At 44.5% G+C, this 26,506-nt stretch overlaps 1 protein-coding gene across 5 annotated transcripts in view; it reads left to right on the top strand.

Moving 5' to 3' along the window:
* The window catches only part of LOC134339593 (solute carrier family 22 member 6-A-like), a 96,019-nt gene extending 72,431 nt beyond the window's left edge, over positions 1-23,588 (top strand). For 2 of the 5 annotated variants that reach the window (XM_063036230.1, XM_063036226.1), the window contains 6 exons: positions 634-802; positions 4,755-4,878; positions 11,238-11,353; positions 12,907-13,121; positions 16,959-17,067; positions 19,115-19,587. In XM_063036230.1, coding sequence (XP_062892300.1) covers positions 634-758 — 125 coding nt within the window. In that variant the 3' untranslated portion in view covers positions 759-802; positions 4,755-4,878; positions 11,238-11,353; ... (1 more) ...; positions 16,959-17,067; positions 19,115-19,587. Of the gene's footprint in view, positions 1-633; positions 803-4,754; positions 4,879-11,237; positions 11,354-12,906; positions 13,122-16,958; positions 17,068-19,114; positions 19,588-22,061 lie in introns of those variants that run through there. The other 3 variants (XM_063036228.1, XM_063036237.1, XM_063036227.1) reach the window with 3 other exon arrangements.
* Positions 23,589-26,506: the final 2,918 nt, after the last annotated feature.

Here is a 26,506-nt window from a genome sequence, read left to right as displayed (position 1 = left end):
TTGAGACTATATAAATCACTGGTGAGGCCTCACTTGGAGTATTGTGTGCAGTTTTCGGCCTCTTATCTGAGAAAGGACATGCTGAAACTGGAGAGGGTTCAAAGGACATTCACAAAAATGGTTTCAGGATTGAATGGTGTGTCATATGAAAATCGTATGATGGCTCTGGGCCTGTATTCGCTGGAATTCAGAAGGATAAGGGGTGACCTCATGGAGTAGATGTAGAGAGGACATTTCCTATGGTAGGAGAGTCCAAGACCAGAAGACACAGCGTCAGAATGGAGAGGCATCCTTTTAGAACTGCAAAGAGGAGGAATTTCTTTAACTGGAGAGTGGTGAATCTGTGCAATTCATTGCCCCAGCTGTGGAGGCCAAGTCTTTACGTATATTGAAGGCAGAGGTTGATAGAATCTTGACTGGTCAGGGCATGAAGAGATACACGGAGAAGGTAGGAGATCGGGGCTGAGAGGAAAGTTGGATCAGGTCGATGGGACTAGGCAGAATACTAACTTGGCAGGGACTAGAAGGGATGAAGGGCCTGTTTCTGTGCTGTTGTGTTCCATGAACATCCGGTTGAAAGTTCAGTGCTGGAGTTCTTTGGGAGTTCTGATTGCTGTTTCTTTTCTCCTGCAGCCATTGAATGGATCCCAAAGCGGATCAGCAAATTGGTTATCACGGCCATGAACTACACGTATTCGCTGGGCTCGATAGTACTGGCCGGCATGGCCTTCTGGATCCAAGATTGGCACTGGCTTTAGTTGGCCGTTTCCATCCCATTCGTTGTCACCTTCCTCTAGTCATGGTAACAGACCTCCTCTCCCAGACACCGCGCAGTTCGATCCTGGCTTCGGCCACTCACTTGTTCATTATCTTCTGTGTCGTATGACGTGGGCGATCGTGGTCTCGCCCTGATTGTTCTTTGCAATTTTTTTCCTACAGAACTGCTTTGCCATTGACCTCTTCTGGGCAGTGTCTTTACAAGATGGCTGACCCCAGCCATTATCAATACTCTTCAGATGCTGTCTGCCCGGTGTGTGGTCGCATTACCAGGACGTGTGAAATGCGACCATCCACCACCTGCTGCCATGCCTTCCCATGACCCTGACTGCTGGGGGGAGGGAGGGGGGCTAAGCAGGTGCTACACCTTGCCCAAGAGTGACCTACAGGCTAGCGGAGGGAAGAAGAGCCTTACACGTCCTTTGGTAGAGACATATCTCCACTCCGCCACCCACTCAGACATCAGAAATTCATAAGCACATAAAACACTGGAGCAGAATCAGGCCACTCAGCCCATCGAGCTTGCTTTGCCATTCCATCATGACTGATTTATTATCCCTTTCAACCCCAATCTTTTCTCTATAAGTTTTGACATCCCTGCTAACCAAGGACCTACCAACCTCTGCTTTAAATATACCCAATGAGTTGGCCTCCACAGCCATCTGTGGCAATGAATTCCACAGATTAGACTGATTTGTCACATGTACATCGAAACTTTTTCCAGCTCAATACCACCTTTCCACATAGGAAAGGTGACCAGAACTGAACATCATACTCAGAATGTGGCCTTGCCAACTGTAAGGGTCACTAGCAAACTCAGGTGCCGGAATCACAGGAACTTCGGCAATTCAAACAGAACTAAAGATTGATTACAGAAATTAACAAGATCTCAGGCAAACCATACAGAATCCTGACAAAGTGAAATTACTTACGTTACACAGAAGACTTTCACTAGACAAGGAAGCACAATGACCCAGTAAAGAGGAGTTGGAATAACCTCCGGAAATACACCCTGGAGCACATAGGGGCTCAGGACCATACAGTAGCTGTCCAGATGAAACAATAGTCTCCAAAGACGACAACTACAAAACAAAACCCTGAAAATACTGCACTAATTAAATGATCCCAAAGTGAATAAAAGTGACAAATACAAAGAAGTTTAACAAATGAGACAATTGCAAAATTAATTGAAAACCCAGAGCTAGCCCGAAGATAAACAATTAGACAGAAAAGGTAAACAGTACAAGGAACACTGCACATCCACGGGACACTGAGAAAATACAGTCCACACACTAACTTAAAAACTTATCTTTCTTTTTTAAAAGCGACTCCTGGTTGTGACACCAAAGTCTTGTACAACTGCAATGTAATGCCCCAACAGCTGGATTGCTAATGAAGGCCAGCATGCCAAACAGCTTCTTCACCACCCTGTCTACATGTGACACCACTTTCAGAGGACCATTTACCTGTCCTCTATGTCACCCTGTTCTACAACAGTCCCCAGGACTCTGCAGTTCACTGTGAAAGTCTGACCCTGATTTGACGTCCCAAAATGCAACACCTCACACTTACCTGAATTGCAGGTGAGTTCTAACCAAGAACTGCGACATAATGTCACGACTCCTGCACTGACTGCCTTGACTGATGAAGGTAAGTGTGCCAAAAACCTTATTCACCACTCTGTCTACCACGCTCAGGGAACCATGTACCTGTTTCGCTACATCCCTCAGTTGTACACTAATGACTCCACTTTAAGGAAACCATGTTCTTGTATCCCCATGGCCCAACATCACCATGTAGGATATCAAGAGCCCTGCACACTGACTCCTTTACTCAATTGAGAAACCACCCTCTGGGTGAAGGAATTACCCCTAGGCGGTATTTCATTGGAAAATGGGGAGCAACTTACTTCACCCAGAGGGTGGAACAAACTTGCAGGGGAAGTGGTTGGGCCAGGTACATTAACAACGTTTAAAAGACATTTGGACAGGTACATTCATGCTCTTTTCTCACTGCTACCACCAGGAAGGAGGTACAGGGGCCTTCAGTACAACACCACCAGGTTCAGAAACAGTTACCACCCCTCAACCATCAGGGATAACATTACTCAGTTTCACTTGCCCCATCACCGAACTGTTCCCACAAACTACGGACAACCCATGGACTGGCTTTTAAAGACTCTACAACTCATGTTCTTGAGATTTGTTGCGTACATATTTATCATTTCTTTTATCTCAGGTTTGCACTTGCAGGATTTGTTGTCCTTTGCACGCTGGCTGTTTGAACATCCTGTTGGGTGCAGTCTTTAATTGTGTTTCTTTGCATTTCATGTGAATGCCTGCAAGAAAATGAATTGCTGGGTTGTATATGGTGACGTCTATGTACCTTGATAATAAATTTACTTTGAACAATTTTGAACTTTCACATGGACAGTAACGGTTTAGATTAGTGGGATGTGCGACAAATCAGACCAGTTTGGACGGAAATCTTGGGTTGGCAAGGTTGGCTGGGCCGAAAGTCCTGTTTCCATGCTGTGTAATACCTCGGGATGCCCCAGTAGCGTAGCAGGTGGTGCAATGCCTTCCAGCTCCAGAAATCAGGGTTTGATACCCCGCTGCCTGTAAGGAGTTTGTACATTCTCCCTGTGACTGTGTGGGTTTCCTCCAGGTGCTCCAGTTTCTTCCCACAGTCCAAAGTCATTTGGGTCAGGGTCAGTAAGTTCTGGAGACGCTGTGTTGGCGCCAGAGGCATGGCGACACTTGCGGGCACATCCTCGGACTGTGTTGGTCATTCATGCATTTAACTGTATATTGTGATGTTTTGTTGTACATAGAACAGCACAGGAACAGGCCCTTTGGCCTACAATATACAGTCAAATAAATTAATAATTGACTGTCAATTAAATTAATAATCAAATGGCCAACAGAACTAATTCCTTCTGCCTACACAATGTCCACATCCTTCCATTTTCCTCACAATTGTCTCTTAAAAGTCTCTAATGTTTCTGCCTCTACCACCACCCCAGGCAGCACATTCCTGGCACCCTCCATTTTCTGTGTAAAACACTCGCCTTTGAAATTACCCCCTCTCACCTTAACTGCATGCTCTCTGGTATTAGACATTTCAACCCTGGGAAAAATATACTATCTGTCTACTCTATCTATGCCTCTCAAAATCTTATAAACCTCTGTCAGATTTTCCCTCAGCCTCCAGAGAAAACAGCCTCCCTTTATAGCACATGCTCTCTAATCCAGGCAGCATCCTGGTGAACCTTATTGAATTGAATTGAATTGACTTTATCAATTACATCCTTTATATAAGTGAGAAGTAAAAATCTCTTTGTAGCGTCATCTGCACCCTGTTCTCGATAATTTTCGATCCCCAGTTCAATGAGAGAGAAATTTTGATTCTTCACCATTGTTTATTTTAAAGTTTACACGAAGGAACAGATACTACACAAAAAAAGAACAGCGATATAAAGCAGATGAGACACACGACAAAAGTGTTAATAAGGATGGCACTTTTGAAACATCGATGACCTCTATAGTTCAGATAACAGAAATTCCTTCGATAAGAAGACCCAATCAAAAGGCTACACAGTTATAACACATAGGTAATGTGCTAACACTTAGCCCACTAAAAACGAACAGGAGGCAAACCATTCTGTAACTGTTATACTGCGTTCTCACCGGCAGATGGGAAAGAATCACCACATACATGAGTTTGTTAAAGATACAGATCATTAAAAATAGAAATCATGTCAGCAAGAAAGAAAGTACGATCAAAACTACAATTTTAGCCTTGCATTAATTCAACTAAAAAGTATTTTTTAAATAAACAACCAATTCCAACAATGCTTCCTGTAATGGGGCGACCAGAACCGAAGACTGTGACTGATAAAGCTAATCTCATCTCATCTCAGTGAATGGATCTGGATCTGAATCTGAATCGATGAATTATCGTGCTTCTCCCTGCAGGTGGATCCCCGAGTGTGCTCGATGGCTTCTCATGAACAACAAGACCAACACTGCCATCAAACAGCTGCGGAAGGTGGCAAAACTAAACGGCAAGGAGGCAGAAGGGGAAAAGATCACCGCCGAGGTAGGTGCACCCGTAGACGTGATCCACCATGTCTGAGTAGCCCTATTTAGGATCCACTCTGCTCACCTTGAACTGGGAGGGGGCTAGAAAAGGTGCCCTAAAAGTAGTCTGCTTCACCCCATCCTATCTGGAAAGCCGCATCCAGAGGGATCACCATCATGCGGTCGAAAAACATCGAGAAGTGAAACTATGAAATTTGGAACCTGAAATATACGACCTCTGATGGATAACCCAAATGCAGACCGACCAGAGAGGAGAACTGCCTTTGATGCCCAGGAGCTCCAAAAATTCAATTTTGACATTGTTGCTCTGAGTGAGACCCGCACAGCTGGAGAAGGGCAACTAAAGGAAGAGCAAGGTCAATACACCTTTTTCAGGAAAAGACTTGATCCTGAACAACCGAGGATCCATGGAGTAGGTTTTGCCATCCGAAACAGAAGCTGACACTGGGAATCAACGAACGTTTCATGACTCTGCGAATCCAGCTCGTCAAGAACCAACACGTCACCATCATCAGCGCCTATGCGCTAACTCTGGACGCTGAATATGAAGTAAAGATGAACTTCTACGCCCAGCTTGATGACGTCCTTTCCTCTGTTCCCAAGAACGACAAGATCATTCTCTTGGGAGACTTCAAAGCTAGAGTCGGGAAAGATCATAGGGTCTGGACTAGAATAATAAGCAAGGAAGGAGTTGGCAACGTCATCACCAATGGAACCAAATGTGCTGAACACAACCTGGTGATTGCAAACACCCTATTTCACCAGAAAAACAGACACAAGATCTCCTGGCAGCATCCATGCTCCAAACACTGGCACCTCACTGACTACATCATCATACAATCTCGGGAGCAACAAGAGCTGTTACTGGTGCTGATGAGTGCTGGACAGACCATTGACTCATCTTGTCCGCCATGAGAATGAAGTTTCAGCCAAAAAGGAAACACCAAAATCAGAACACTATTAAGAAATTAAATGTTGACATCCTTCAAGACATCAACCATGTACAGAAGTTCCAACAAAATCTTCAAGAACAACTGCCTCAACAAATCCCACCGTCTGTAGAAGAACACTGGAGTCAATTAAAGAACACTTTCGTCACCTCCTGCAAAGAAACAATTGGGTTTAAGATGAGAAAACATCAGGATTGGTTTGATGACAATGACAAACTACTCTAATAACTCATCAACGAAAAGAGAAAAGCTTTCATCACCTTACAAAATGACTAACAATCGGCTACCAAAAGGAAACACTATCAGGAATGCAAGGCTGCAGTCCAGAAGAGCACCCGAGACCTGAAAAACCAATGGTGGAGGAAGAAAGCTCGGGAAATCCAACAACCAGCAAACGCCAACGACACTCGAGGCTTTTTCAACACAGCTGAAGCTGTTTTGGCCCATCCACTCACGGTCAAGCCCCTCTCTAAAGCAAAGATGGTTCAACCAACCTGAAGAGCAATGCTAACATCATTTCTAGATGGAGGGAGCATTTTGACGACCTTCTAAATCAAACAGTCTCATTTGACAGGAATGTGATTAACGACATTCCAAAACAGCCTATTGACGACTCCCCAAGCAAAATACTAACACTTGAAGGAGTCAAGGAAGCCATCAAAACCTTGAAAAACAACAAGGCTGCTGGACTCAATGGAATACCAGCTGAGGTCTACAAAATTGGGAGTAATCCGCTTCATTACCAACTGCATCAACTTCTCATCAAGATCTGGATAAACGAAGACGTACCAGCAAACCTTAGAGACTCAGCAATCGTTACCATCTACAAAAGGAAAGGCGATCGATCCGAATGCAGAAACTATCATGGAATTTCCCTGTTAGCAACAGCAGGAAAGATCCTCACCCGCGTCATGAACAACCGGCCCAAGCCTTTAGCTGAGAAGATCCTTCCGGAGACACAAGCCGGTTTTAGACCATCATGTGGAGCAATCGACATGATCTTCACAATGCGACAACTACAAGAAAAATGTCGTGAACAACTTCAACCTTTGTTCATGGCATTCACTGACCTCACCAAAGCCTTTGACTTGGTATCAAGGGAACTCCTATGGGATGTCCTATCCACCTATGGATGCCCTGAAAAGTACATTCGAATCCTGAGACTCCTCCACGATGGTATGCTTGCTACAGTCATGGTCAGCAACAGTAACTGTGAGCCTTTTCAAGTTAGATCAGGAACAAAACAAGGATGTGTGACTGCCCCAACTTTGTTCACCATCTTCATTGCAACAATCATCCACATCATCAAGGGCGACCTACCCCCAGGAATCAAAATTGTCTACAGAACAGATGGCAGTCTTTTCAATCTTGCCCATCTCAAGTCCAAAAACAAGACATCCACAAGTTCCCTCATTGAGTGCCAATACAGAGATGACAACAGTGTTGCAGCTCTTTCAGAAAACCACCTACAACAGATTCTGACTGCCTTCAACCATGCATACACGAAACTTGGACTTACCATCAATTCCAAGAAGACTCAGATCATCTATCAACCGTCACCAACTGAGACAAAATGGATAGAACCATCAATTCAACTTGGCAAAACAACCCTGGAAGACGTGGACCACTTTCCGTATCTTGGAAGTCACCTCTCCTCCAATGTCGACCTTAAAGACGAGATCCAACATTGTCTTAAATGCATTGGAACAGCTTTTGGACGTCTCCAAACAAGAGTCTTTAATGATCGTGACATCCAAACAGACACCAAAATGTTAGTGTACAAAGCAATGGTGATCCCAACGCTCCTGTATGCATCAGAAACCTGGACAACATACCAGTGACATTTGAAGGCACTTGAAAAGTTCCATCAACGCTGTCTTCGAAACATCTTGAGTATCTGCTGGGAAGATAGAAGAACCAACGTCAGCGTGCTAAATGAAGCAAAAACAAGAAGCATTGAAGCCTACATCATCAAGAATCAACTAAGATGGAGCGGTCATGTTGTTCGGATGAAAGACAAACGTCTGCTGGAACAAATCTCCTACTCCCAGCTTAAAGAAGGCAAATGTAAAAGAGGCGGACAACAGAAGAGATTCAAAGACATCTTAAAAGCCAACATGAAGAAATGTAACATCAACATCAACAATTGGGAAACCAATGCCGAGGACAGAAAACTCTGGCAAGCCATCATCCGAGAAGGAACAACAACTTTCAAAGCCAACAGATGTGCATAATTAGAAGAAAAGAGAAGAAAATGGAAAGACAGGCAGAAACAGCCAAAGCCCGATCTGCCATCTGGAACTACCTGTCCTAAATGCGGACGAACTTTCAAAGCCAAGATTGGACTCATAAGCCACTTGAGAGCCCATAAATAGATCAACGGAACGAAGACCATCATCCTCGACCTCGAGAGATAGCCACGATGACATCATCATCTGGTTTGGACGTGCCACTGCAGAGAGTTGTAAACTCAACCAACTCCATCATGGACATCTCCACCATCGAAGACATCTCCAAAATCAAAGTCTCAAAAAAGGTGGCATTCATCATTAAGGACCCCCATCCCTCAATAATTAACTTCTTCTCAAGGAGGAGGGACAGGAGTTTGAAAACAAACACTCAAATGTAAGTCCCTCTAGCCTCCATGTGATTTAGCTCACTGGCTATGTTATCACAGATGATATAAGGAACTTGGGTGGCGGGGTGGAGATATATCTTCACCAAAGAAGGTGTAAGGTGTTCCTTCCCTCCGCTAGCCTACAAGTCACTCTTGGGCAAGATGCAGCATCTCCTTAGCCCCTCAATCAGGGTCATGTGAAGCCATGGGAGCAGGTGGTAGATGGTTGTATGAGCAGCTGGTGCGTATCAGAAGTCAGGCAATGGCTGGGGTCATCCGTCTTGTAAAGATACTGCCCAGAAGAAGGCAATGGCAAACCATTTCTGTAAGAAATAACTGCTGAGAACAATCATGGCCATGGAAAGACCATGATCGCCACATCATGCAACACGGCATATAATGGAGAAAGGGCTAGCTTTGTAAAACTCGAGCCTGGCATTTTCAGTTAACACTAGTTTACCCTTGATATGTTTGAGTTTCCCAATGCCATCTTTGAACACTGCCGTGATATCATCCAGTACCATCCTTAATTCACTTTCAGTTGATTCTATTTCAGAGGATGTGGTATGCAAACGATGGATGGATCCCCAATCAAGTTGTAGTTGTCTTAGTCAATCATGTCCCCACATGACGACCCTCCTGTTTTTACCACCTACAAGCCCAATATGGTCTGTTGGTTGTTGTATTTCACTGTGATGAATGTCATTCCTACAGGAGTTATCTTTTCTCCAGTATAAGTTCTTAGTCAGATATCTGCAGGTTTCAAATCAGTATCTTTGAAAAGCCATTCAACCTCATTTTTGTGGAATGACTGAAACAGCTAAGCCAATGTCCAATTCCATTTGAAATAATTTGACGTTTACTTCTGGTGTAAGCCATATTGTGTGTCCATTGTTAGTTTTCACATGTAAATCTCAAGGCTACCCAATCTTGTGTCACTCAGAGTCAGGTTTATTATCACCGGCATGTGTCGTGAAAGTTGTTAACTCAGCAGCAGCAGTTCAATGCAGTACATAATCTCATCATGATCAGATTTTTCATCATCAGCATGACTCAACTTTTTATCTGTTTCTCTTCTCCTGGCTGACCAACATGCTCTTTGCATATGTCCTAGTTTGTTGCATTTTCTGCAAGCTTCGCCTTTAAACCTGCATTGGTCTGGTGTATGTGAGCCCTTACCACAACGGTAACACAATCCGTTCGACCAGGCAAATTTCTGTTCCAACTCAATTTTGTTTCTGTCCACTGTTTCCATTGATACAGCAATTTCAACTGTGAGTTCTGCTTCAGTTAGGAGCCATTTTTGAATGCTTTCTTGTAAGATTCCACAGACTAAACAATCTCTTAGTACATTATGAAGTCCATCACTGAACTGACAATGCTCAATCAATTCAGTCACATACACTGAAATGGACTCCCCTTCCTTTTGATTCCACTTATGAAACCTAAAGTGTTCTGCAATCAACAATGATTTTGGTTCTAAATGTTCCTGCATTTCTTTCACGATATCATCAAAGCACATTTTGCCTGATTTGGTTGCAGCAGTTTAAACTTCTAAACAAACCGTATGCTCTTCCACTCACTTACTCAGCAACACTGATTCATTGGCTATTTCATTTGCTTCAAAATACTGTTCAGTTTGCTCAGAATACAATAACCAATTATCTTTTGTAACAACCAACAAATACCCCGAACATGATATGAAGAGTCCTTCAAAGTGAGTCCACAGGTTGTAGGAACAGTTCAGTATTGGCGTGAATGAAGTTATCCATGTTGGTTCAGAAGCCTGATGATCGAGGGGTAATAACTGTTCCTGAACCTGGTGGTGTGGGCCCTGAGGCTCCTGATCGCAACACCATGAACAGAGCACGGCCTGGTTGGTGGGAGTCCCTGATGATGGATGCTGCTTTCCTGAGACAGTGCCCTGTGTAGATGTGCTCAGTGGTGGGAAGGGCTTTACCGTGATGGATAAAACTAATCTTTCGACACTGTAACTGAATATTCACCTGAAATTCTTACTCTTCACAGACATCCACGAAACAAGAAACTCCAAAGAATGAATGATAGAAACATCAGAACCCAACTGCCCCCACCTCCCCCCTCCTATGCACAAGCAGTGGCAGAAGCATTCACCCTCCCCACCCTCTTCTCCACACCACCTGCAACAACAAAAGCATCACCCCCCCCCCCACATTGCAAGCAATAGCAAAAGCCTCCCCCAAGGAGATCTCAATCAAGAGCCTATCATGAACTACAGTTCATAGTCCAGCACTTCGGTATCTCGGTAATGTACAAGTGATATTTAAAGCTAATCTTAAATCTTAAAATCTCCAGGTGTTGACTGTCTACTCCCCAACCAACACCCTCCCTGCCCACAGCGGCTGCCCTGAACTGCTGTATTACATAGAAACATAAAAACAAAGAAATCTAGAGCACATTACAGGCCCCTCAGCCCACAATGTGGTGCTGACCATGTAACCTACTCTAGAAATCGCCTAGAATTTCCCGACCGCACAGCTCTCTATTTTTCTAAGCTCTATGTACCTAAGAGTCTCTTAAAAGACCCTATTGCATCCACCTCTACCACTGCTGGCAGTACATTCCATGCACCCACCACTCCCTGTGTGAGAAATTTACCCCTGACATCCCCCTTGCACCTACTCCAAGCACCTTAAAACCTTAAATGCAGGAGATCCTCCTGCACTTTGATTTTTGCTCTTGGGTGTTATTAGGAACATGTCAGTAAAAGGCCTGTGAAGCTCAGATGTATGAATTCACTGTAATTTGCAGCTTCTCCTATCAACTATGGAAGAAGACCTGTCAAACAGCAAAGGTTCCTACAGCATGCTTGATCTGTTCCAGACTCCTGGAATGCGCAAGATATCCTGCTGTACCATGTTTGTCTGGTAAGCTGCCAGTTACTGAAACTTCATGAAGTGTCCAGTTTTCTGCCACGTTCCAAAGATGTACAGGTTAGGGCTAGTGAGTTGCAGGCGTGCTATATTGATGCCGGGAGCACGGTGACACTTGCGGGCTGCCCCCAGCATGTTACGCCAGTCGCTGCATTTCGCTCAGTGGTATACTTTGATGTTTCCATATGCATGTGAATCAGAGTCAAGTTTAACATCACCGGCATATTCCGTGACATTTGTTGTCTTTGAGGCAGCAGCACAATGCAATGAATCATAATAGAGAAAAAAAGGTGAATTACTGTTAAGAATATATATATATTAGTTAAGTTAAATAAGTAATGCAGGAACAGAAATAACAAAGTAGTGAGGTAGTGTTCATGGGTTCAATGTCTATTCAGAAATTTGATGGCAGAGGTGTTCTTGAATCACTGAGTGTGTGTCTTCAGGATCCTGTACCTCCTCCCTGATGGTAGCAATGAGAAGAGGGCATGTCCTGGGTGATGGGGGTCCTTAATGATGGCCATCATTGAGGCATTGCTCCTTGAAGAAGTCCTGGATATTACGGAGGCTGGTGCCCATCATGGGGCTGAGCTTACAACTCTCTGCAGCATACTTCAATCCTTTGCGGTAGTTCCCAGAGGGTGATACAGCCAGTTAGGACGCTGTCCAAGATACATCTCTAAAAACTTGTCAGTGTCTTTGTGTATGGTTGAATGGTGACACCGGCAACAAACATTTTGCTTCCTGAATACTTCCGGGTGTACCTTATTGATTATGGGCTGCTGATAATGAAAATCGCCATGAAAGTTCCCTATCACACACCATTTTTTAAAAATTGCCTACATTGGTTATTTGAATTCACAATTCAAGTCAGAATAACCATGCCAAGATTAAGGAAGGCATTCTTGTTGGTCCACAAATCAAACAGTTCATCAATGACAGGCAATTTGAAGGACTTCTAGTGGGACCAAAGAAGATCACACAGGAGGCATTCAAGGATGTTGTTGAAATTTTTCTCAGCAACTACAGAGCACCAAACTACGTGCAGCTGGTTGACAACATGCTTCAAGCATACAAAACCATGAAGTGCAACATGTCACCAAAGATTCATTTTCTGCATTCCCATTTAGACTTCTTCCCTGCAAATCTTGGCGCTGTCAGTGACGAGCACGGTGAAAGGTTTCATCAGGACATTGCGGTCATGGAGAAACTGTATCAGGGCAACTGGAAATGCTGGCTGAATATTGCTGGACACATAAGCGAGAAGCCTCAGACACTGAGTACAAATGAAAATCATCAACAAAGCATTTTTATTCTAGTTGAACTATTGTGAGGTGTCAGCACCATTACCTATTTCAAAGTATTATGTTCACTAAAAGTTAATTTCTTGTTTCTCCAAATTCCTATGTGATACAAGTAGTCTGAAAGTATATTTGCACTCAGTTTCAAGCAGTCTATCATAAACAAAAAAAATTCTAAGGAAGCAACTCTTTCGGAAAACTTGTTGTCCAGGATAATTAAGCTTGGAATCGAACTTTTCTCGGCAGGTTTTCAACTAACTTCTCATACTACGGCTTGGCGATTGACCTGCAACGGTTTGGCATGAACATCTACCTGATCCAGGTCATCTTTGGAGTAATTGATATCCTCGCAACCTTCTTCACTTACATCCTCATGAGATATCTTGGCTGATGCCTCACAGAAAGCATCACCCTCATCCTAGCCGGGAGCATTATATTAATAAATACCTTCATCCCCACAGGTAAGGAATAAAATTTACAACTTGTTTCTACTTGTCCAATATGAGTGTTGCAGTTAGCGCAAAGCTATCACAGCTCAGATTGTCAGAGTTCAATTCCAGCGTCCTCTGAAAGAAAGATTGTAGGTTCCTTCCTGGGATTCCTCCGGGTGCTCCAGTAAATTCCAAAACCGTACCGGTTAGGAGGTTAATTGGTCATTGTAAATTGTCCTGTGATTAGACTAGGGTTAAAATCAGTGCATTGAGGAGCCAGAAGGGCCTGTTGCACACTGTACTGCTAAGTAGGACCAGAGGGCACAGCCTCAGAGTAGAGAGACATCCATTCAGGACAGAGTTGAGGAGGAATATCTTAAGCCAGAGGGCAGTGAATGTCAAAGTCAAGTCACACACATCAAAGTGGGGAGGGGATGGGGGGGGGACAAATGGACAAGGGAGTCACGTAGGGAGCGATCCCTGTGGAAAGCAGGGGGGGGCGTAAGCACATCTTTCCCTTGCCCCCCCCCCCCGCTTTCCGCTTGCCCATGGCTGTGGAGGTCAAGTCATTGGGGTATACTTAAAGTGGAGGTTGATGGGTTCTTGATTAGTCAGGATGTCAAAGCTTATGGGGAGAAGGCAAGAGTATTGGATTGGGAGGGATAATAAATCAGCCATGATAGAATGGTAAAGCAGACTTGATGGGCTGAATAGCCTGATTCTGCTCCTATGTCCTATGGTCTTATGACTCAGTGTGAGACATGAGACCACTCAATGAAAGCCCAGAGAGAGAAACAGAAAACCTACAGCACAATATAGGTCCTTCGGCCCATAAAGCTGTCCCAAACATGTCCTTACTTTAGAAATTACCTAGGGTTACTCTTAATTTTTCTAAGCTCCATGTACCTATCCAGGACTCTCTTGAAAGACCCTGTCGTATCCGCCTCCACGACCATCGCCGGCAGCCCATTCCACGCACTCACCACGCTCTGCGTAAAAAACTTACAACTGTCATCTCCTCTGTATCTACTTCCAAGCATCTTAAAACTGTGCCCTCTCGTGTTAGCCATTTCAGCCCTGGGAAAAAGCCTCTGACCATCCACACGATCAATGCTTCTCATCATCTTATGCACCTCTACCAGGTCACCTCTCATCCTCTGTCACTCCAAGGAGAAAAGGCCAAGTTCACTCAACCTATTCTCATAAGGAATACTCCCCAAACCAGGCAACATCATTGTAAATCTCCTCTGCACCCTTTCTATAGTTTCCACATCCTTCCTGTAGTGAGGCGACCAGAACTGAGCACAGTACTCCAAGTGGGGTTTGACCAGGGTCCTATATAGCTGTAACATTACCTGTCAGCTCTTGAACTCAATCCCACGGTTGATAAAGGCCAACGGTATTCCTTCTTAACCACAGAGTCAACCTGTGTTTTGAGTGTCCTATGGACTCGGACCCCAAGATCCCTCTGATCCTCCACACTGCCAAGAGTCTTACCATTAATACTATATTCTGCCATCATATTTGACCTACCAAAGTGAACCACCTCACACTTCTGTGGGTTGAACTCCATCTGCCACTTCTAAGCCCAGTTTTGCATCCTATCGATGTCCCGTTGTAACCTCTGACAACCCTCCACAAATATCCATAACACCTCCAACATTTGAGTCATCAGCAACTTTACTAACCCTTCCCTCCACTTCCTCATCCAGGTCATTTATAAAAATCACGAAGAGTATTATAAAAATCCCTTTACTCCAATTAAACATTTTCCTAACTTGTCTGTTCCCATCCCTCTCCAATGCTATGGTAAAGGACATAGAATTGTGATCACTATCTCCAAAATGGTCTCCCACTGAGAGACTGACACCTGACCAGGTTCATTTCCCAATACCAGATCAAATACAGCCTCTCCTCTCGTAGGCTTATCTACATATTGTGTCAGGAATCCCATCTAACTCCACCCCATCTAAACCCCTTGCTCTAGGGAGATGCCAATCAATATCTGGGAAATTAAAATCTCCACCACTACAACTCTGTTATTAATACACCTTTCCAGAATCTGTCTCCCTATCTGCTCCTCAATGTCCCTGTTACTACTGGGTGGTCTATAAAAAAAAACTCCCAATAGAGTTATTGACCCCTTCCTGTTTCTAACTTCCACCCACAGATACTGTAGACAATCCCTCCATGACTTCCTCCTTTTCTGTAGCTGTGACACTATCTCTGATCAGTAGTACCACGCCCACACCCACACCTCTACTGCCTCCCTCCCTGTCCTTTCTGAAACATCTAAAGCCTGGCACTCTCAGTAACCATTCCTGCCCCTGAGCCATCCAAGTCTCTGTAATGGCCACAACATCATAGCTCCAAGTACTGATCCATACTCTAAGCTCACCTGCTTTGTTCATGATGCTTCTTGCATTAAAAGACACACCTCAAACCATCGGTCTGAGCATATCCCTTCTCTATCACATGCCTATCCTTCCTCTTGCACTGTCTCCAAGCTTTCTCAATTTGTGAGCCAACTGCCCCTTCCTCTGTCTCTTCAGTTCGGTTCCCATCCTCCAGGTATTCTAGTTTAAACTCTCCCCAATAGCCTTAGCAAACCTCCCTGCCAGGATATTGGTCCCCCTCAGATTTAAGTGTAACCCGTCCTTTTTGTACAGGTCACACCTGCCCAAAAGAGGTCCCAATGATCCAGATATCTGAATCCCTGCCCCCTGCTCCAATCCCTCATCCACACATTTATCTTCTACCTCACTCTATTCCTCTACTCACTGTCGCTGGCAGTGTCGCCCGAGATGACAACCTTTGAGGTCCTGCTTCTCAACTTCCTTCCTAACTCCTTCTTGTCTGTTTTCAGGACCTCCTCCTTATCCTACCTATGTCGTTGGTACCAATGTGTACCGTGACCTCCGGCTGTTAACTTTCCCACTTTAGGATATCGTGCACACAATCAGAAACATCCCGGGCCCTGGTCCCTGGGAGACAAACTGCCATCTGTGTGTTTTTCCTGTGTCCACAGAATCGCCTGTCTGACCCTCTAACTATAGAGTTATCTATTACTGCTGCCTTCCTCCTTTCCCTACCCTTCTGAGCCACAGGGCCAGAATCTGTGCCAGAGGCACAGCCACTGTTGCTTCCCCCAGGTAGGCCTTCACCCCTGACAGTACTCAAACAGGAGTACTTATTGTTCAGGGGGACAGCCACAGAGTACTCTCCAGTATCTGACTCCTGCCCTTCCCTCTCCTGACTGTTACCTCCTTATCTGTCTGCCGAGGCCCCGGTGTGACCACCTGCCTCTAGCTCCTCTCTATCACCTCCTCACTCTCCCTGAACAGACGAAGGTTATTGAGCTGCACCTCCAGTTCCCTAACACGGTCTCTAAGGAGTTGCAGCTCGATGCACCCAGCGTAAGTGTTGCCGTCCGGGAGGCTGGGAGACTCCTGGATTTCCCACATCTGACACCCAGTACAGAACACCGGCCTCATACACATACTTCCTCACAGGTAACTTACCTCACCTCGATCCTTTATCGTTGAAGCCCAAATGAGCCAAAGCCCTGCACTCTGCCTCAGATTACTCCTTTGATGACCACTCCATTAGGCAGTGTCTCCCTTTTATGCCTGAACCTTCCCTGCTATTTAAGTCACGATTGGTTCTCCGGTTCTGGCCACTGATAGGCCATGTACAATGGACTAACACTCTCAAAGCTTCCTTTTTAATTAACTGCCACCGACCTGCAAGAAATTCCTGTTGGTAAAACACTCTTGATGCCGCTGATAGGCCACGTACAATGGACTAACGCTCTTGAAGCTTCCTTTTTTAATAAGAGTAATGTCTACAGTGCGGCCTCTGTTACAGAGATGCAGACTTTACGCAGTCTACTTGCTGCAGTCAGTACGGGCAGTGTCTCGGCAGCATACGCCTGTTTGTTCCTCCACACCCCTGAACTCTATCCAACGGTCATCAGGTGGGTACCCGTTACGTTCTTTCTTTTTCTTTTTCAATCTTTTTATTAGTTTCATAATAATAAACATACTATAATACTGATACAAAGTTGTTGGAAATACATTGTTGTAATTAACAGAGTTAAATATAAGCCCAGTTGACACACGAGTGTTAGATCTCCCAATCATACAGGATACAGATGAACAATATAAAACAAAAAAAAATCTAAAAAAAATCATGAAAAAGGAAAAAAAATATATATCCCCCCCCAAAAAAACTAACCTAAACAGTGTTAATCAACTAAACTAAGAAGAAAAAAAGACATGGGCTGTTATGTAACATCCTAAAAAAAAGGAACCATTAGTGTTGTCGACTCCATTCCTCTCAACATATATTACAAAGAAATAGAATAAGTTTGGAAAAGATCAAATTACATCATATGAAAATGTTGAATGAATGACCTCCAAGTCTTTTCCAATTTAATAGAGGGATCATAAACAACACTTCTAATTTTTTCCAAGTTTAAACACAACATAGTTTGAGAGAACCAATGAAATATGGTGGGAGGACATTACATTCTATAAATGAGACCCAGCGACATAACTCAGAGGGGTGTGTGGTGTCCCCGCTGTTCTCTGAACCTTCCTTAGCATGTTTAATACAATAGGAAGAGTGGCAGGTAAGGTTCAAAGAAAATTTATTCTCAAAGTACAGTTATGTCGCCATATATAACCCCGAGATTCATTTTCCTGCTGGCATTCACAGTAAATAGGTGCAAAGAAACACAATAGACTCAATGAAAAACTGCACACAAGAGATGGACAAACAGCCGAGGTACAACAAACAACAATCTTTGCCATGTTGTACAACATGGGTGATCACAGTCTTCACACCACCAATTATGTTCATGGCAAATTCTACTGAACTGGTTTGCCATTGCCTTCTTCTGGGCGATGTCTTTACAAGACGGGTGATCCCAGCCATTATCAATACTGTTCAGAGATTGTCTGCCTGGCGTCAGTGGTCGCATAACCAGGACTTGTGATCTGCACCGGCTGCTCATACATCATCCACTACCTGTTTCCATGGCTTCACATGACCCTGATCGGGGGCTAACCGTGCCCAAGAATGACCTGCAGGCCAGCGTAGGGAGGGAGCATCTTTCATCTCCTTTTGTACTGACATAACTCCACCCCGCAACCCGAGTAAATAAATAAGCAATAGATATCGAGAAAACGAGTGGTAGAAACCTTTGAAGTGGGTCCACAGGTTGTGGAATCAAATCAGTGTTGGTGTGAGTGAAGCTATCCACATCAGTTCAAGAGCCTGAAGGTTGAGAGGTAATAATACTAAACGCAAGGATTTCTGCAGATGCTGGAAATCCGGAGCTACTCAGGCAAAATGCTAGAGGAACTCTGCTGGTCAGGCAGTTGTTTTGTGCCGCAACCCATCATCAAAGATCAAAGCTCGAAATAAATGTTATTATCAGAGTACATATATGTCACCCAATGCAACCCTGAGATAAATTTTCCTGTGGGCATACTCAATGAATACATAATAGAGTAGTAACACTAACGGAATCAATGCAAGATCAACCAGAGTACAGTACAGAAGACAACAAACTGCAACTGCAAATATAAATAAATAGCAATAAGTAACGAGAACATGAGATAATGAGATAAAGTGAGGCAATTGGTTGTGGGAACATCTCAATGGATGGGCAAGTGAATATAGTTATCCCTTTTGTTCAAGAGCCTGATGGTTGAAGGATAGAAATTGTTCTTGAACCTGGTGGTGCAAGTCCTGAGGTTCTTGTACCTTCTACCTGATGAAGAGCATGTCCTGGGTGGTGAGGATTTTTGATGATGGGTGCTGCTCTCCAACATCGGGTGTGTAGATATACAGAATAAAGGGACCACTGAGTGTATATGGTAAATAAAGTTGATCACTGGATTAATATGGGAGGGTTAGCATGAATGAGTAGGGCTAAATGGCCCATTTCCTTGCCATACAGTTCAATGAATTATTTAAACATCTGCTAGTAAATTTATTTTGTCTCACCCTTGCAGGCAGACAGGACTGGGATTAGTGCTCATAACAGCACGGGTAGGATCTATCATTTCGCCCATCATAAGGCTGATCGATGACTATGTACCATTCTTGGCAATGACCATATATGGTGGAATGGCAATAGTGTCTGGGATCACAGTCTTTACCCTGCTGGAGACACGGAACGTTCCTTTACCGGACACCATTCAGGAAGTGGAACGCAGGTTGGTATTGGGAACGTATCACCATGATAGCAGAGTCAGAATCACACTTATTACCACTGATATGCAGTACTGTGCAAAAACTCTTCGGCACATCTATATAGAGATAGAGTATCTAAGACCTTTGCACATTACTGCGGTACTTTTATCTATTGCACTGTACTGCTGCCACAAAAAAAAACAGATTTCATGACATATGTGAGTGATGATAAACCTGATTCTTATATCAGTCTCTATTGTGGACTGAGAATGGGAAGGGGGCAGAGAGAGGGGAATCATGGTTCGGAAAAGGGGAAGAGGGGAAGCACCAGAGAGACATTCTGCAATGACCAATTGTTTGGAATCAAATGACCTTGGTGTCTCAGGGCTGGGCATGTCTGCACCAGCGCCACTCCTCTCCTTCCCTGCCCCATCCCACACACCTCCTGTGGCACACCACCCTCACCACTCCCAACATCCTTTGCTCCCGCCAAACTTACAAACCCACTGCCCCGCTCCATGTTGACCGATACAGTGTTGTGCAGAATTCTTAGGCACCCTAGCTATGTATAAGCTGTATGTGCCTAAGACTTGCACACAATACTGTATGTGGTGAAATTTGTTGTTTTGCAGCAGCAGTACAGTAAGGCATAGCAATTCCTATAAATTACATTTTTAAAAATTAGAAGTTACAATAAGAAATAGTGAAAAATTAGTAGTGTAGAAAGAGACCAAAATAGTGAGATAGTGTTCATAGTCCATTCAGAAAGCAGTGAGATAGTGTTCAGTGACCCTTCAGAAAGTAGTGAGATAGTGTTCATGGGCCCTTCAGAGAGCAGTGAGATAGTGTTCATGGGCCCTTCAGAAAGCAGTGAGATAGTGTTCATGGGCCCTTCAGAGAGCAGTGAGATAGTGGCCATGGACCCTTCAGAAAGTAGTGAGATAGTGTTCAGAGACCCTTCAGAAAGTAGTGAGATAGTGTTCAGAGACCCTTCAGAAAGTAGTGAGATAGTGTTCAGAGACCCTTCAGAAAGTACTGAGATAGTGTTCATGGGCCCTTCAGAAAGCAGTGAGATAGTGTTCATGGGCCCTTCAGAAAGCAGTGAGATAGTGTTCAGAGACCCTTCAGAAAGTACTGAGATAGTGTTCATGGGCCCTTCAGAAAGCAGTGAGATAGTGTTCATGGGCCCTTCAGAAAGTAGTGAGATAGTGTTCATGGGCCCTTCAGAAAGCAGTGAGATAGTGTTCATGGACCCATAAAAAGTAGTGAGATAGTGTTCATGGACCCTTCAGAAAGCAGTGAGATAGTGTTCATGGGCCTTTCAGAAAGTAGTGACGTAGTGTTCATGGACCCTTCAGAAAACTGATCGCAGTGGAGAGGAAGCTATTCCCAAATCTTGAGTGTGTGGCTTCAGGCTCCTGTACCTCCTCTCTGATGGTAGTAATGAGAAGAGGGCAGGATGAAGAGGCAGAAGGATGCGTGAGTAAGTTTGCGGATGACACAATGATTGGGGGAGTTGTGAATGGAGCTGTAGGTTGTCAAAGGTTACAAGAGGATATAGACAGGATACAGAGTTGGGCAGAAAAGTGGCAGATGGAGTTCAATCCAGATAAGTGTGAGGTGATGCATTTTGGAAGGACAAACCAGAAGGCTGAGTACAGGGTTAATGGTCGGTTACTTAAGAGTGTGGATGAACAGAGGAACCTTGGGGTTCAAGTTCATACATCCCTCAAGGTCGGTGCACAGGCTGATAGGATAGTTAAGAAGGCCTATGGGATGCCAGGTTTCATTGATGGGGGATTGAGTTCAAGAGTAGAGAGGTCATGTTGCAACTCTACAAATCTCTGGTGGGACCACACTTACAGTATTGTGTTCAGTTCTGGTCACCTCATTATAGGAAGAATGTGGAAGCTATGGAGAGGGTGCAGAGGAGATTTACTAGGATGTTGCCTGGATTGGAGAATAAGTCTTATGAGGCAAGGTTAGCAGAGCTGGGACTTTTCTCTTTGGAGCGTAGAAGGATGAGAGGGGACTTGATAGAGGTCTACAAGATTATGAGGGGCATAGATAGGGTGGATAGCCAGTACCTGTTGCCCAGGGCACAAATAGCAAACACCAGAGGGCACATGTACAAAGTTAAGGGAGGGAAGTTTAGGGGAGACATCAGGGGTAAGTTTTTTTACACAGAGGGCTGTGGGTGCCTGGAATGACTTGCCAGGGATGGTGGTGGAGGCTAAAACATTAGGGGTATTTAAGAGCCTCTTGGACAGGCACATGGATGAAAGAAAAATAGAGGGTTTCAAAGTAGTGTGGGTTTAATACTTCTTTTTAAGGAATATATGGGTCAGCACAACATCGAGGGCCGAAGGGCCTGTACTGTGCTGTAGTATTCTAGTGTCTAGGGCATGTTCCAGATGGTGAGGTTCCTTCATGATGGATGCCACCTTCTTGAGGCATTGGGTTGGGGTTCATGTTGAAACAAGGGAACAGACTGCCACACATTCTAAAACAGTGGTCAAAGGTCCAGCATGGTCGGCTGGCCTGGAAGGTGAGGTCCCATGAAATCCAAGGAGAACTGCTAAGGCGGATTCAAAAATGGCTCAGAGGTAGAAAGGAAATGGCTCTTTGGGTGTCTGGAGAGAAAGGGGCTTTGGTATCCTTTCTCAGGGCTCTCACGTGAAGGATGGTCACTGTGTTAGAGAAGGTGATGAAGTGACGAACATACAGATTCTGATCACTGAAGAACAGGTGTTTTGTTTTTTCCAGGGCAAAAAAAAGAGCAAATAAAATCAAGAGGTCCAAGAAAGAAGAAATTCAGCTCCAAGAGGCATAAATATCACCGCAGAAACAGGGTGTTAAACCCACCTCAGGCTGAATACACCTTTGGAAATGGAATTGGAGTTGGTTGATTATTGTCACATGTACAGAGATACGGTGAAAAGGTTGTCTTGCATACTGTTCAGACAGATGAAATCATTACACAGTACACTGAGGTAGAAAAGTTCAAAGTACATCTACTATCAAAGTATGTATACAGAATATAACTCTTGAGATACATCCTCCTGCAGGCAGTCACAAAACAAAGAAACACCATGAAAAGCATCAAACACTCATCACGCCAGAAAGAGAACAGAAGGCGCAAACAGCAAAAAGCAAGCGAACAACACACAGAATATCAAACCTGGGGTCCAGGAGGCCTCAGTTTAGTTCAGTTCAGTGCTGTGTCGCTAGCCGACTGTAGGCCACAGAGCCAGGCTTCACCGAAGCGCCCCAGTCCTCACCAATCACCCTGGTCAAACTGCTCCAAAATAGCAAAAAAAGTCACCAGAATCCAGTAACACATGCACCATTAACCTCAAAGTCCCCAAAACCTCGAGTCTTGCCAGTCAATCCCTGCAATGTGGAACCCTCAGCAGCTAGCGAGAGGTAGTAGTCAGCCCGTGCTCTGCTCTGCTATTTTTCATGAACTTCTGTTCATTACATTCGTGAGGTCTGCGGTGCGCAGAGACCTGCTCATTGCCTGGGAACTTTCCCAGTGCCGTGTGGAATTTTCCATTTGTGACGTCGCGTCAGTGCTAAAAAGAATGCCCTGATTGCAGAGGCTTTTGGGTTTTAGAATTTTGGACAAGGGGTTCTCGGTCTGCATAGAGCAGGACTAGACACAGAAGACGTCCTGGTCATCCACTGCACCTAGTCCCATCTCCAGCTGTCTCTACTCTGTCTTGCCACTGGATCCAGATGGGAATTGGGAAGAGAGAGTGAGGCTGACGCTGCACAACTCTCCCTCACTTAAATCCAAATCACGCGCTAGTCTCGACACCATCATAATGGTGTCGAGGTCCTCATCGACGTTGACGATGGACAAACATTGGAGAGCAGGTAAAACAGTAACAGAATGCAGAATAGAGCGTTACAGAGAAAGTGCAGAGCAGGCAGACAATAAGGTGCAAGGTCATAGATTCATGGAAAAGTACAGCACAGAAACAGACCCTTTGGCCCATCTAGTCCATGCTGAGCCATTCAAACTGCCTATTCCCATTGACTTGTGCCGGGACCATAGCCCTCCATACCCCTACCATCCACATACCTATCGAAACTTCTGTTAAACATTGACATCAAGCTTGCAAGCATCACTTGGACTGCCAGCTCATTCCACACTTTCAGGGCCATCAAAAGAAGTTTCCCCTCTTATTCCCCTTAAACTTTTCACCTTTCACCCTTAACCCATGACTTCTAGTTGTAGTCCCACCCAACCTCAGTGGAAAAAGCCTGCTTGCGTTCACCCTATCTATACCCCTCAGAGTTTTGTATATCTAACAAGGTAGATTGTGAGGCCAAGAGTTGATCTTATCATCTCAGAGTTCAATATTCTTATCACAGCGGGGTAGAAGCTGTCCTTGGGCCTGGTGGTATGAGCTTTCAGGCTTTTGTATCTTCTGCCGGATGGGAGCGAGGAGAAGAGACAATGTCCGGGGTGGGTGGTGTTTTTGATTTTGCCGGCTGCTTTACTGAGACAGTGAGAAGTGTAGACAGAGTCCATGCAGGGGAGGCTGGTTTCCGTGATGTGCTGAGCTGCGCCCACGACTGTGTGCAGTTTCTCACGGTCACGGGCAGAACAGTTGTTGCACCAAGCTGTACAATGAGGAGTCATGGTAGCCACAATGCTATTACAGCCCGGGGCATTCCAGAGTTCCGAGTTCAATTCCAGCGCTGTCTGTAAGGAGTTTGTATACGTTCTCCCCATGACCACAGTCCAAAGACGTACCGGACAGCAGGTTAGCTGGTCATTGTAAATTGTCTTGTTAAACAGGTGGGTTGCTGAGCGGTGCGGCTCGGTGGGAAGGAAAGGCCAGTTTCGCATTGTGCCTCCAAAAAGATATAACTGATAGATAAATATTGGGTCAACAGGGACACACCTCATATTTTTTTCCCTCCATTCATGATGAAGGGTCCAAAAAGTCAACTATACTCATTTCCATCAATGCTGAGTTCCTCCAGCGCTTTGTGTGTGCTGCTTCAATTTCAGGCTGAAGGCCTTTTAACAGAACTATAATATGAAAGGATAGTCACATCACATGCATTTTTCACCTGAAATCTTTCCAAGAACTTATGACGTTTAAGAAGGAATATTTGAATTTCCATAGGTCTGTTCACAGCACTTGAACAGCTGAAGAGTTTTACAGCTGACTTCTGAAGGGAGGACATGTTGAAAAGTTGGACAGGTTGTTGAATAGAAAAGCTGTTTTACTACGAAGAGCTCGTTGCCAACACAGTCCCAGTCCCTCAAACTGTTGAATGCTGAATACTTGAAACAATTACCTTCAATTTTCAGTCCGCTATGACAGATCTTTGCTTGCTTCATGATCGGTCTACCATTATGCAGCAAATATTCAGGCCAACACATCCACTCTTTCAATACACAATCAAGATCTTCTATCTATCTACTTAGGAGTGACTCTTGACAGATGCCTCACTTTCAAGAATCACATCAATAAGACAAAGGCAAAAGTGAATGCACGAAACAACAGCCAGAATAAGCTCACTAACACAAAATGGGCAGCAAGCTCGAAAACATTGCCAGCCAGTGCACTTGCTCTTTGCTATTCCACTGCCGAATACGCCTGCTCTGCATGGGAAAGATCTACTCATGCTAAGAAGATGGATGCCGTTCTGAATGCAAGCTGCCAACTTATCACAGGTTGTTTAAAGCCAACAATCACCAACAGCCTATATATCCAGCGGGTATATGGTGGGTATCGCTCCCCCTGATATAAGAACAATGGTAGCCAGCAAGAAAGAACGACTCCGTCAAACATCAGATAAGGGGCACCCTCCACATGGTCACACGCCTACACCCAGCCACCTAAAGTCAAGGAAGAGCTTCATGAACAGTGTTGTTCCATTACAATCAACCCCATCTGAAGCCGACATTGCCTTGTGGAAAGACCCGATCGCCAGTCTCAAACAACCCTCAACTATGGAAATTCCACTGAATGAAAGACTTCCCCCAGGAGCTAATTGCAACTGGGCAACCTGGAAGTGCCTTAACAGACTTAGGACTGGTGTAGTTCGTTCCTAGGTGTCACTGAGCAAATGGTGATATACAACCAGCCCGACAACTTGGGAATGTGGAACTGAGCCACAAATTATGCAACATCTCCTGCAATGCCCATTGCCAGAGGATCCCTGTACTGTTGGAGATCTTGCCGAACTCAACAACAACAAGGTGCAAAAGTGTGTCCATTCTGGCTGGGCCACGTATAGACTGTCCATGGACACGATAAGGAGAAGATCTTCATTTTTCACTTTTATCAGTGTTTTTCTATTTTTCTTTCACCTAGAATGAACTTCTGTTCATTACGTACGTGAGGTCACTACACTGTCTGTGGTGCACGGAGACCTGTGCATCGTTTGGTAACATTCCCAGTGTCATTCCAAATATACACATCCACTGGTTCTCCCCTATCCACTCTACTAGTTACACCCTCAAAAAATTCTATAAGATTCATCAGACATGATTTTCCTTTCACAAATCCCATGCTGACTTTGTCAGATGATTTCACCGCTTTCCAAATGTGCTGTTATCACATCTTTGATAACTGACTCTAGCATTTTCCCCACCACCGATGTCAGGCTAACCGGTCTATAATTCCTCGCATGACAAGATTGCTAACTAACCTTTCCTCATTGCTCAAAACCCAGTCTAGAATAGCCTGCTCTCTAGTTGGTTCCTCGACATGTTGGTTCAGAAAACCATCCCGCATACATTCCAAGAAATCCTCTTCCTCAGTACCCTTACCAATTTGGTTCACCCAATCTATATGTAGATTGAAGTCACCCATTATAACTGCTGTTCCTTTATTGCACACATTTCTAATTTCCTGTTTAATGCCATCCCCAACCTCACTACTACTGTTAGGTGGCCTGTACACAACTCCCACCAGCGTTTTCTGCCCCTTAGTGTTATGCAGCTCTACCCATATCGATTCTACATCCTCCAGGCTAGTGTCCTTCCTTTCTATTGCGTTAATCTCCTCTCTAACCAGTAACGCTACCCCACCTCCTTTTCTTTCATGTCTATCCCTCCTGAATATTGAACGTTGAGCTCCTATCCTTGATCACCCTGGAGCTATGTCTCTGTAATCCCAACTATATCATATTCATTAATAACTATCTGCACATTCAATTCATCCACCTTGTTACGAATGCTC

Source organism: Mobula hypostoma, chromosome 30, assembly GCF_963921235.1.
Source record: "Mobula hypostoma chromosome 30, sMobHyp1.1, whole genome shotgun sequence".
NCBI lineage: Eukaryota > Metazoa > Chordata > Chondrichthyes > Myliobatiformes > Myliobatidae > Mobula > Mobula hypostoma.
Note: the sequence above shows the minus strand (reverse complement) of the source record. Positions and strands in the feature narration are given on the sequence as shown.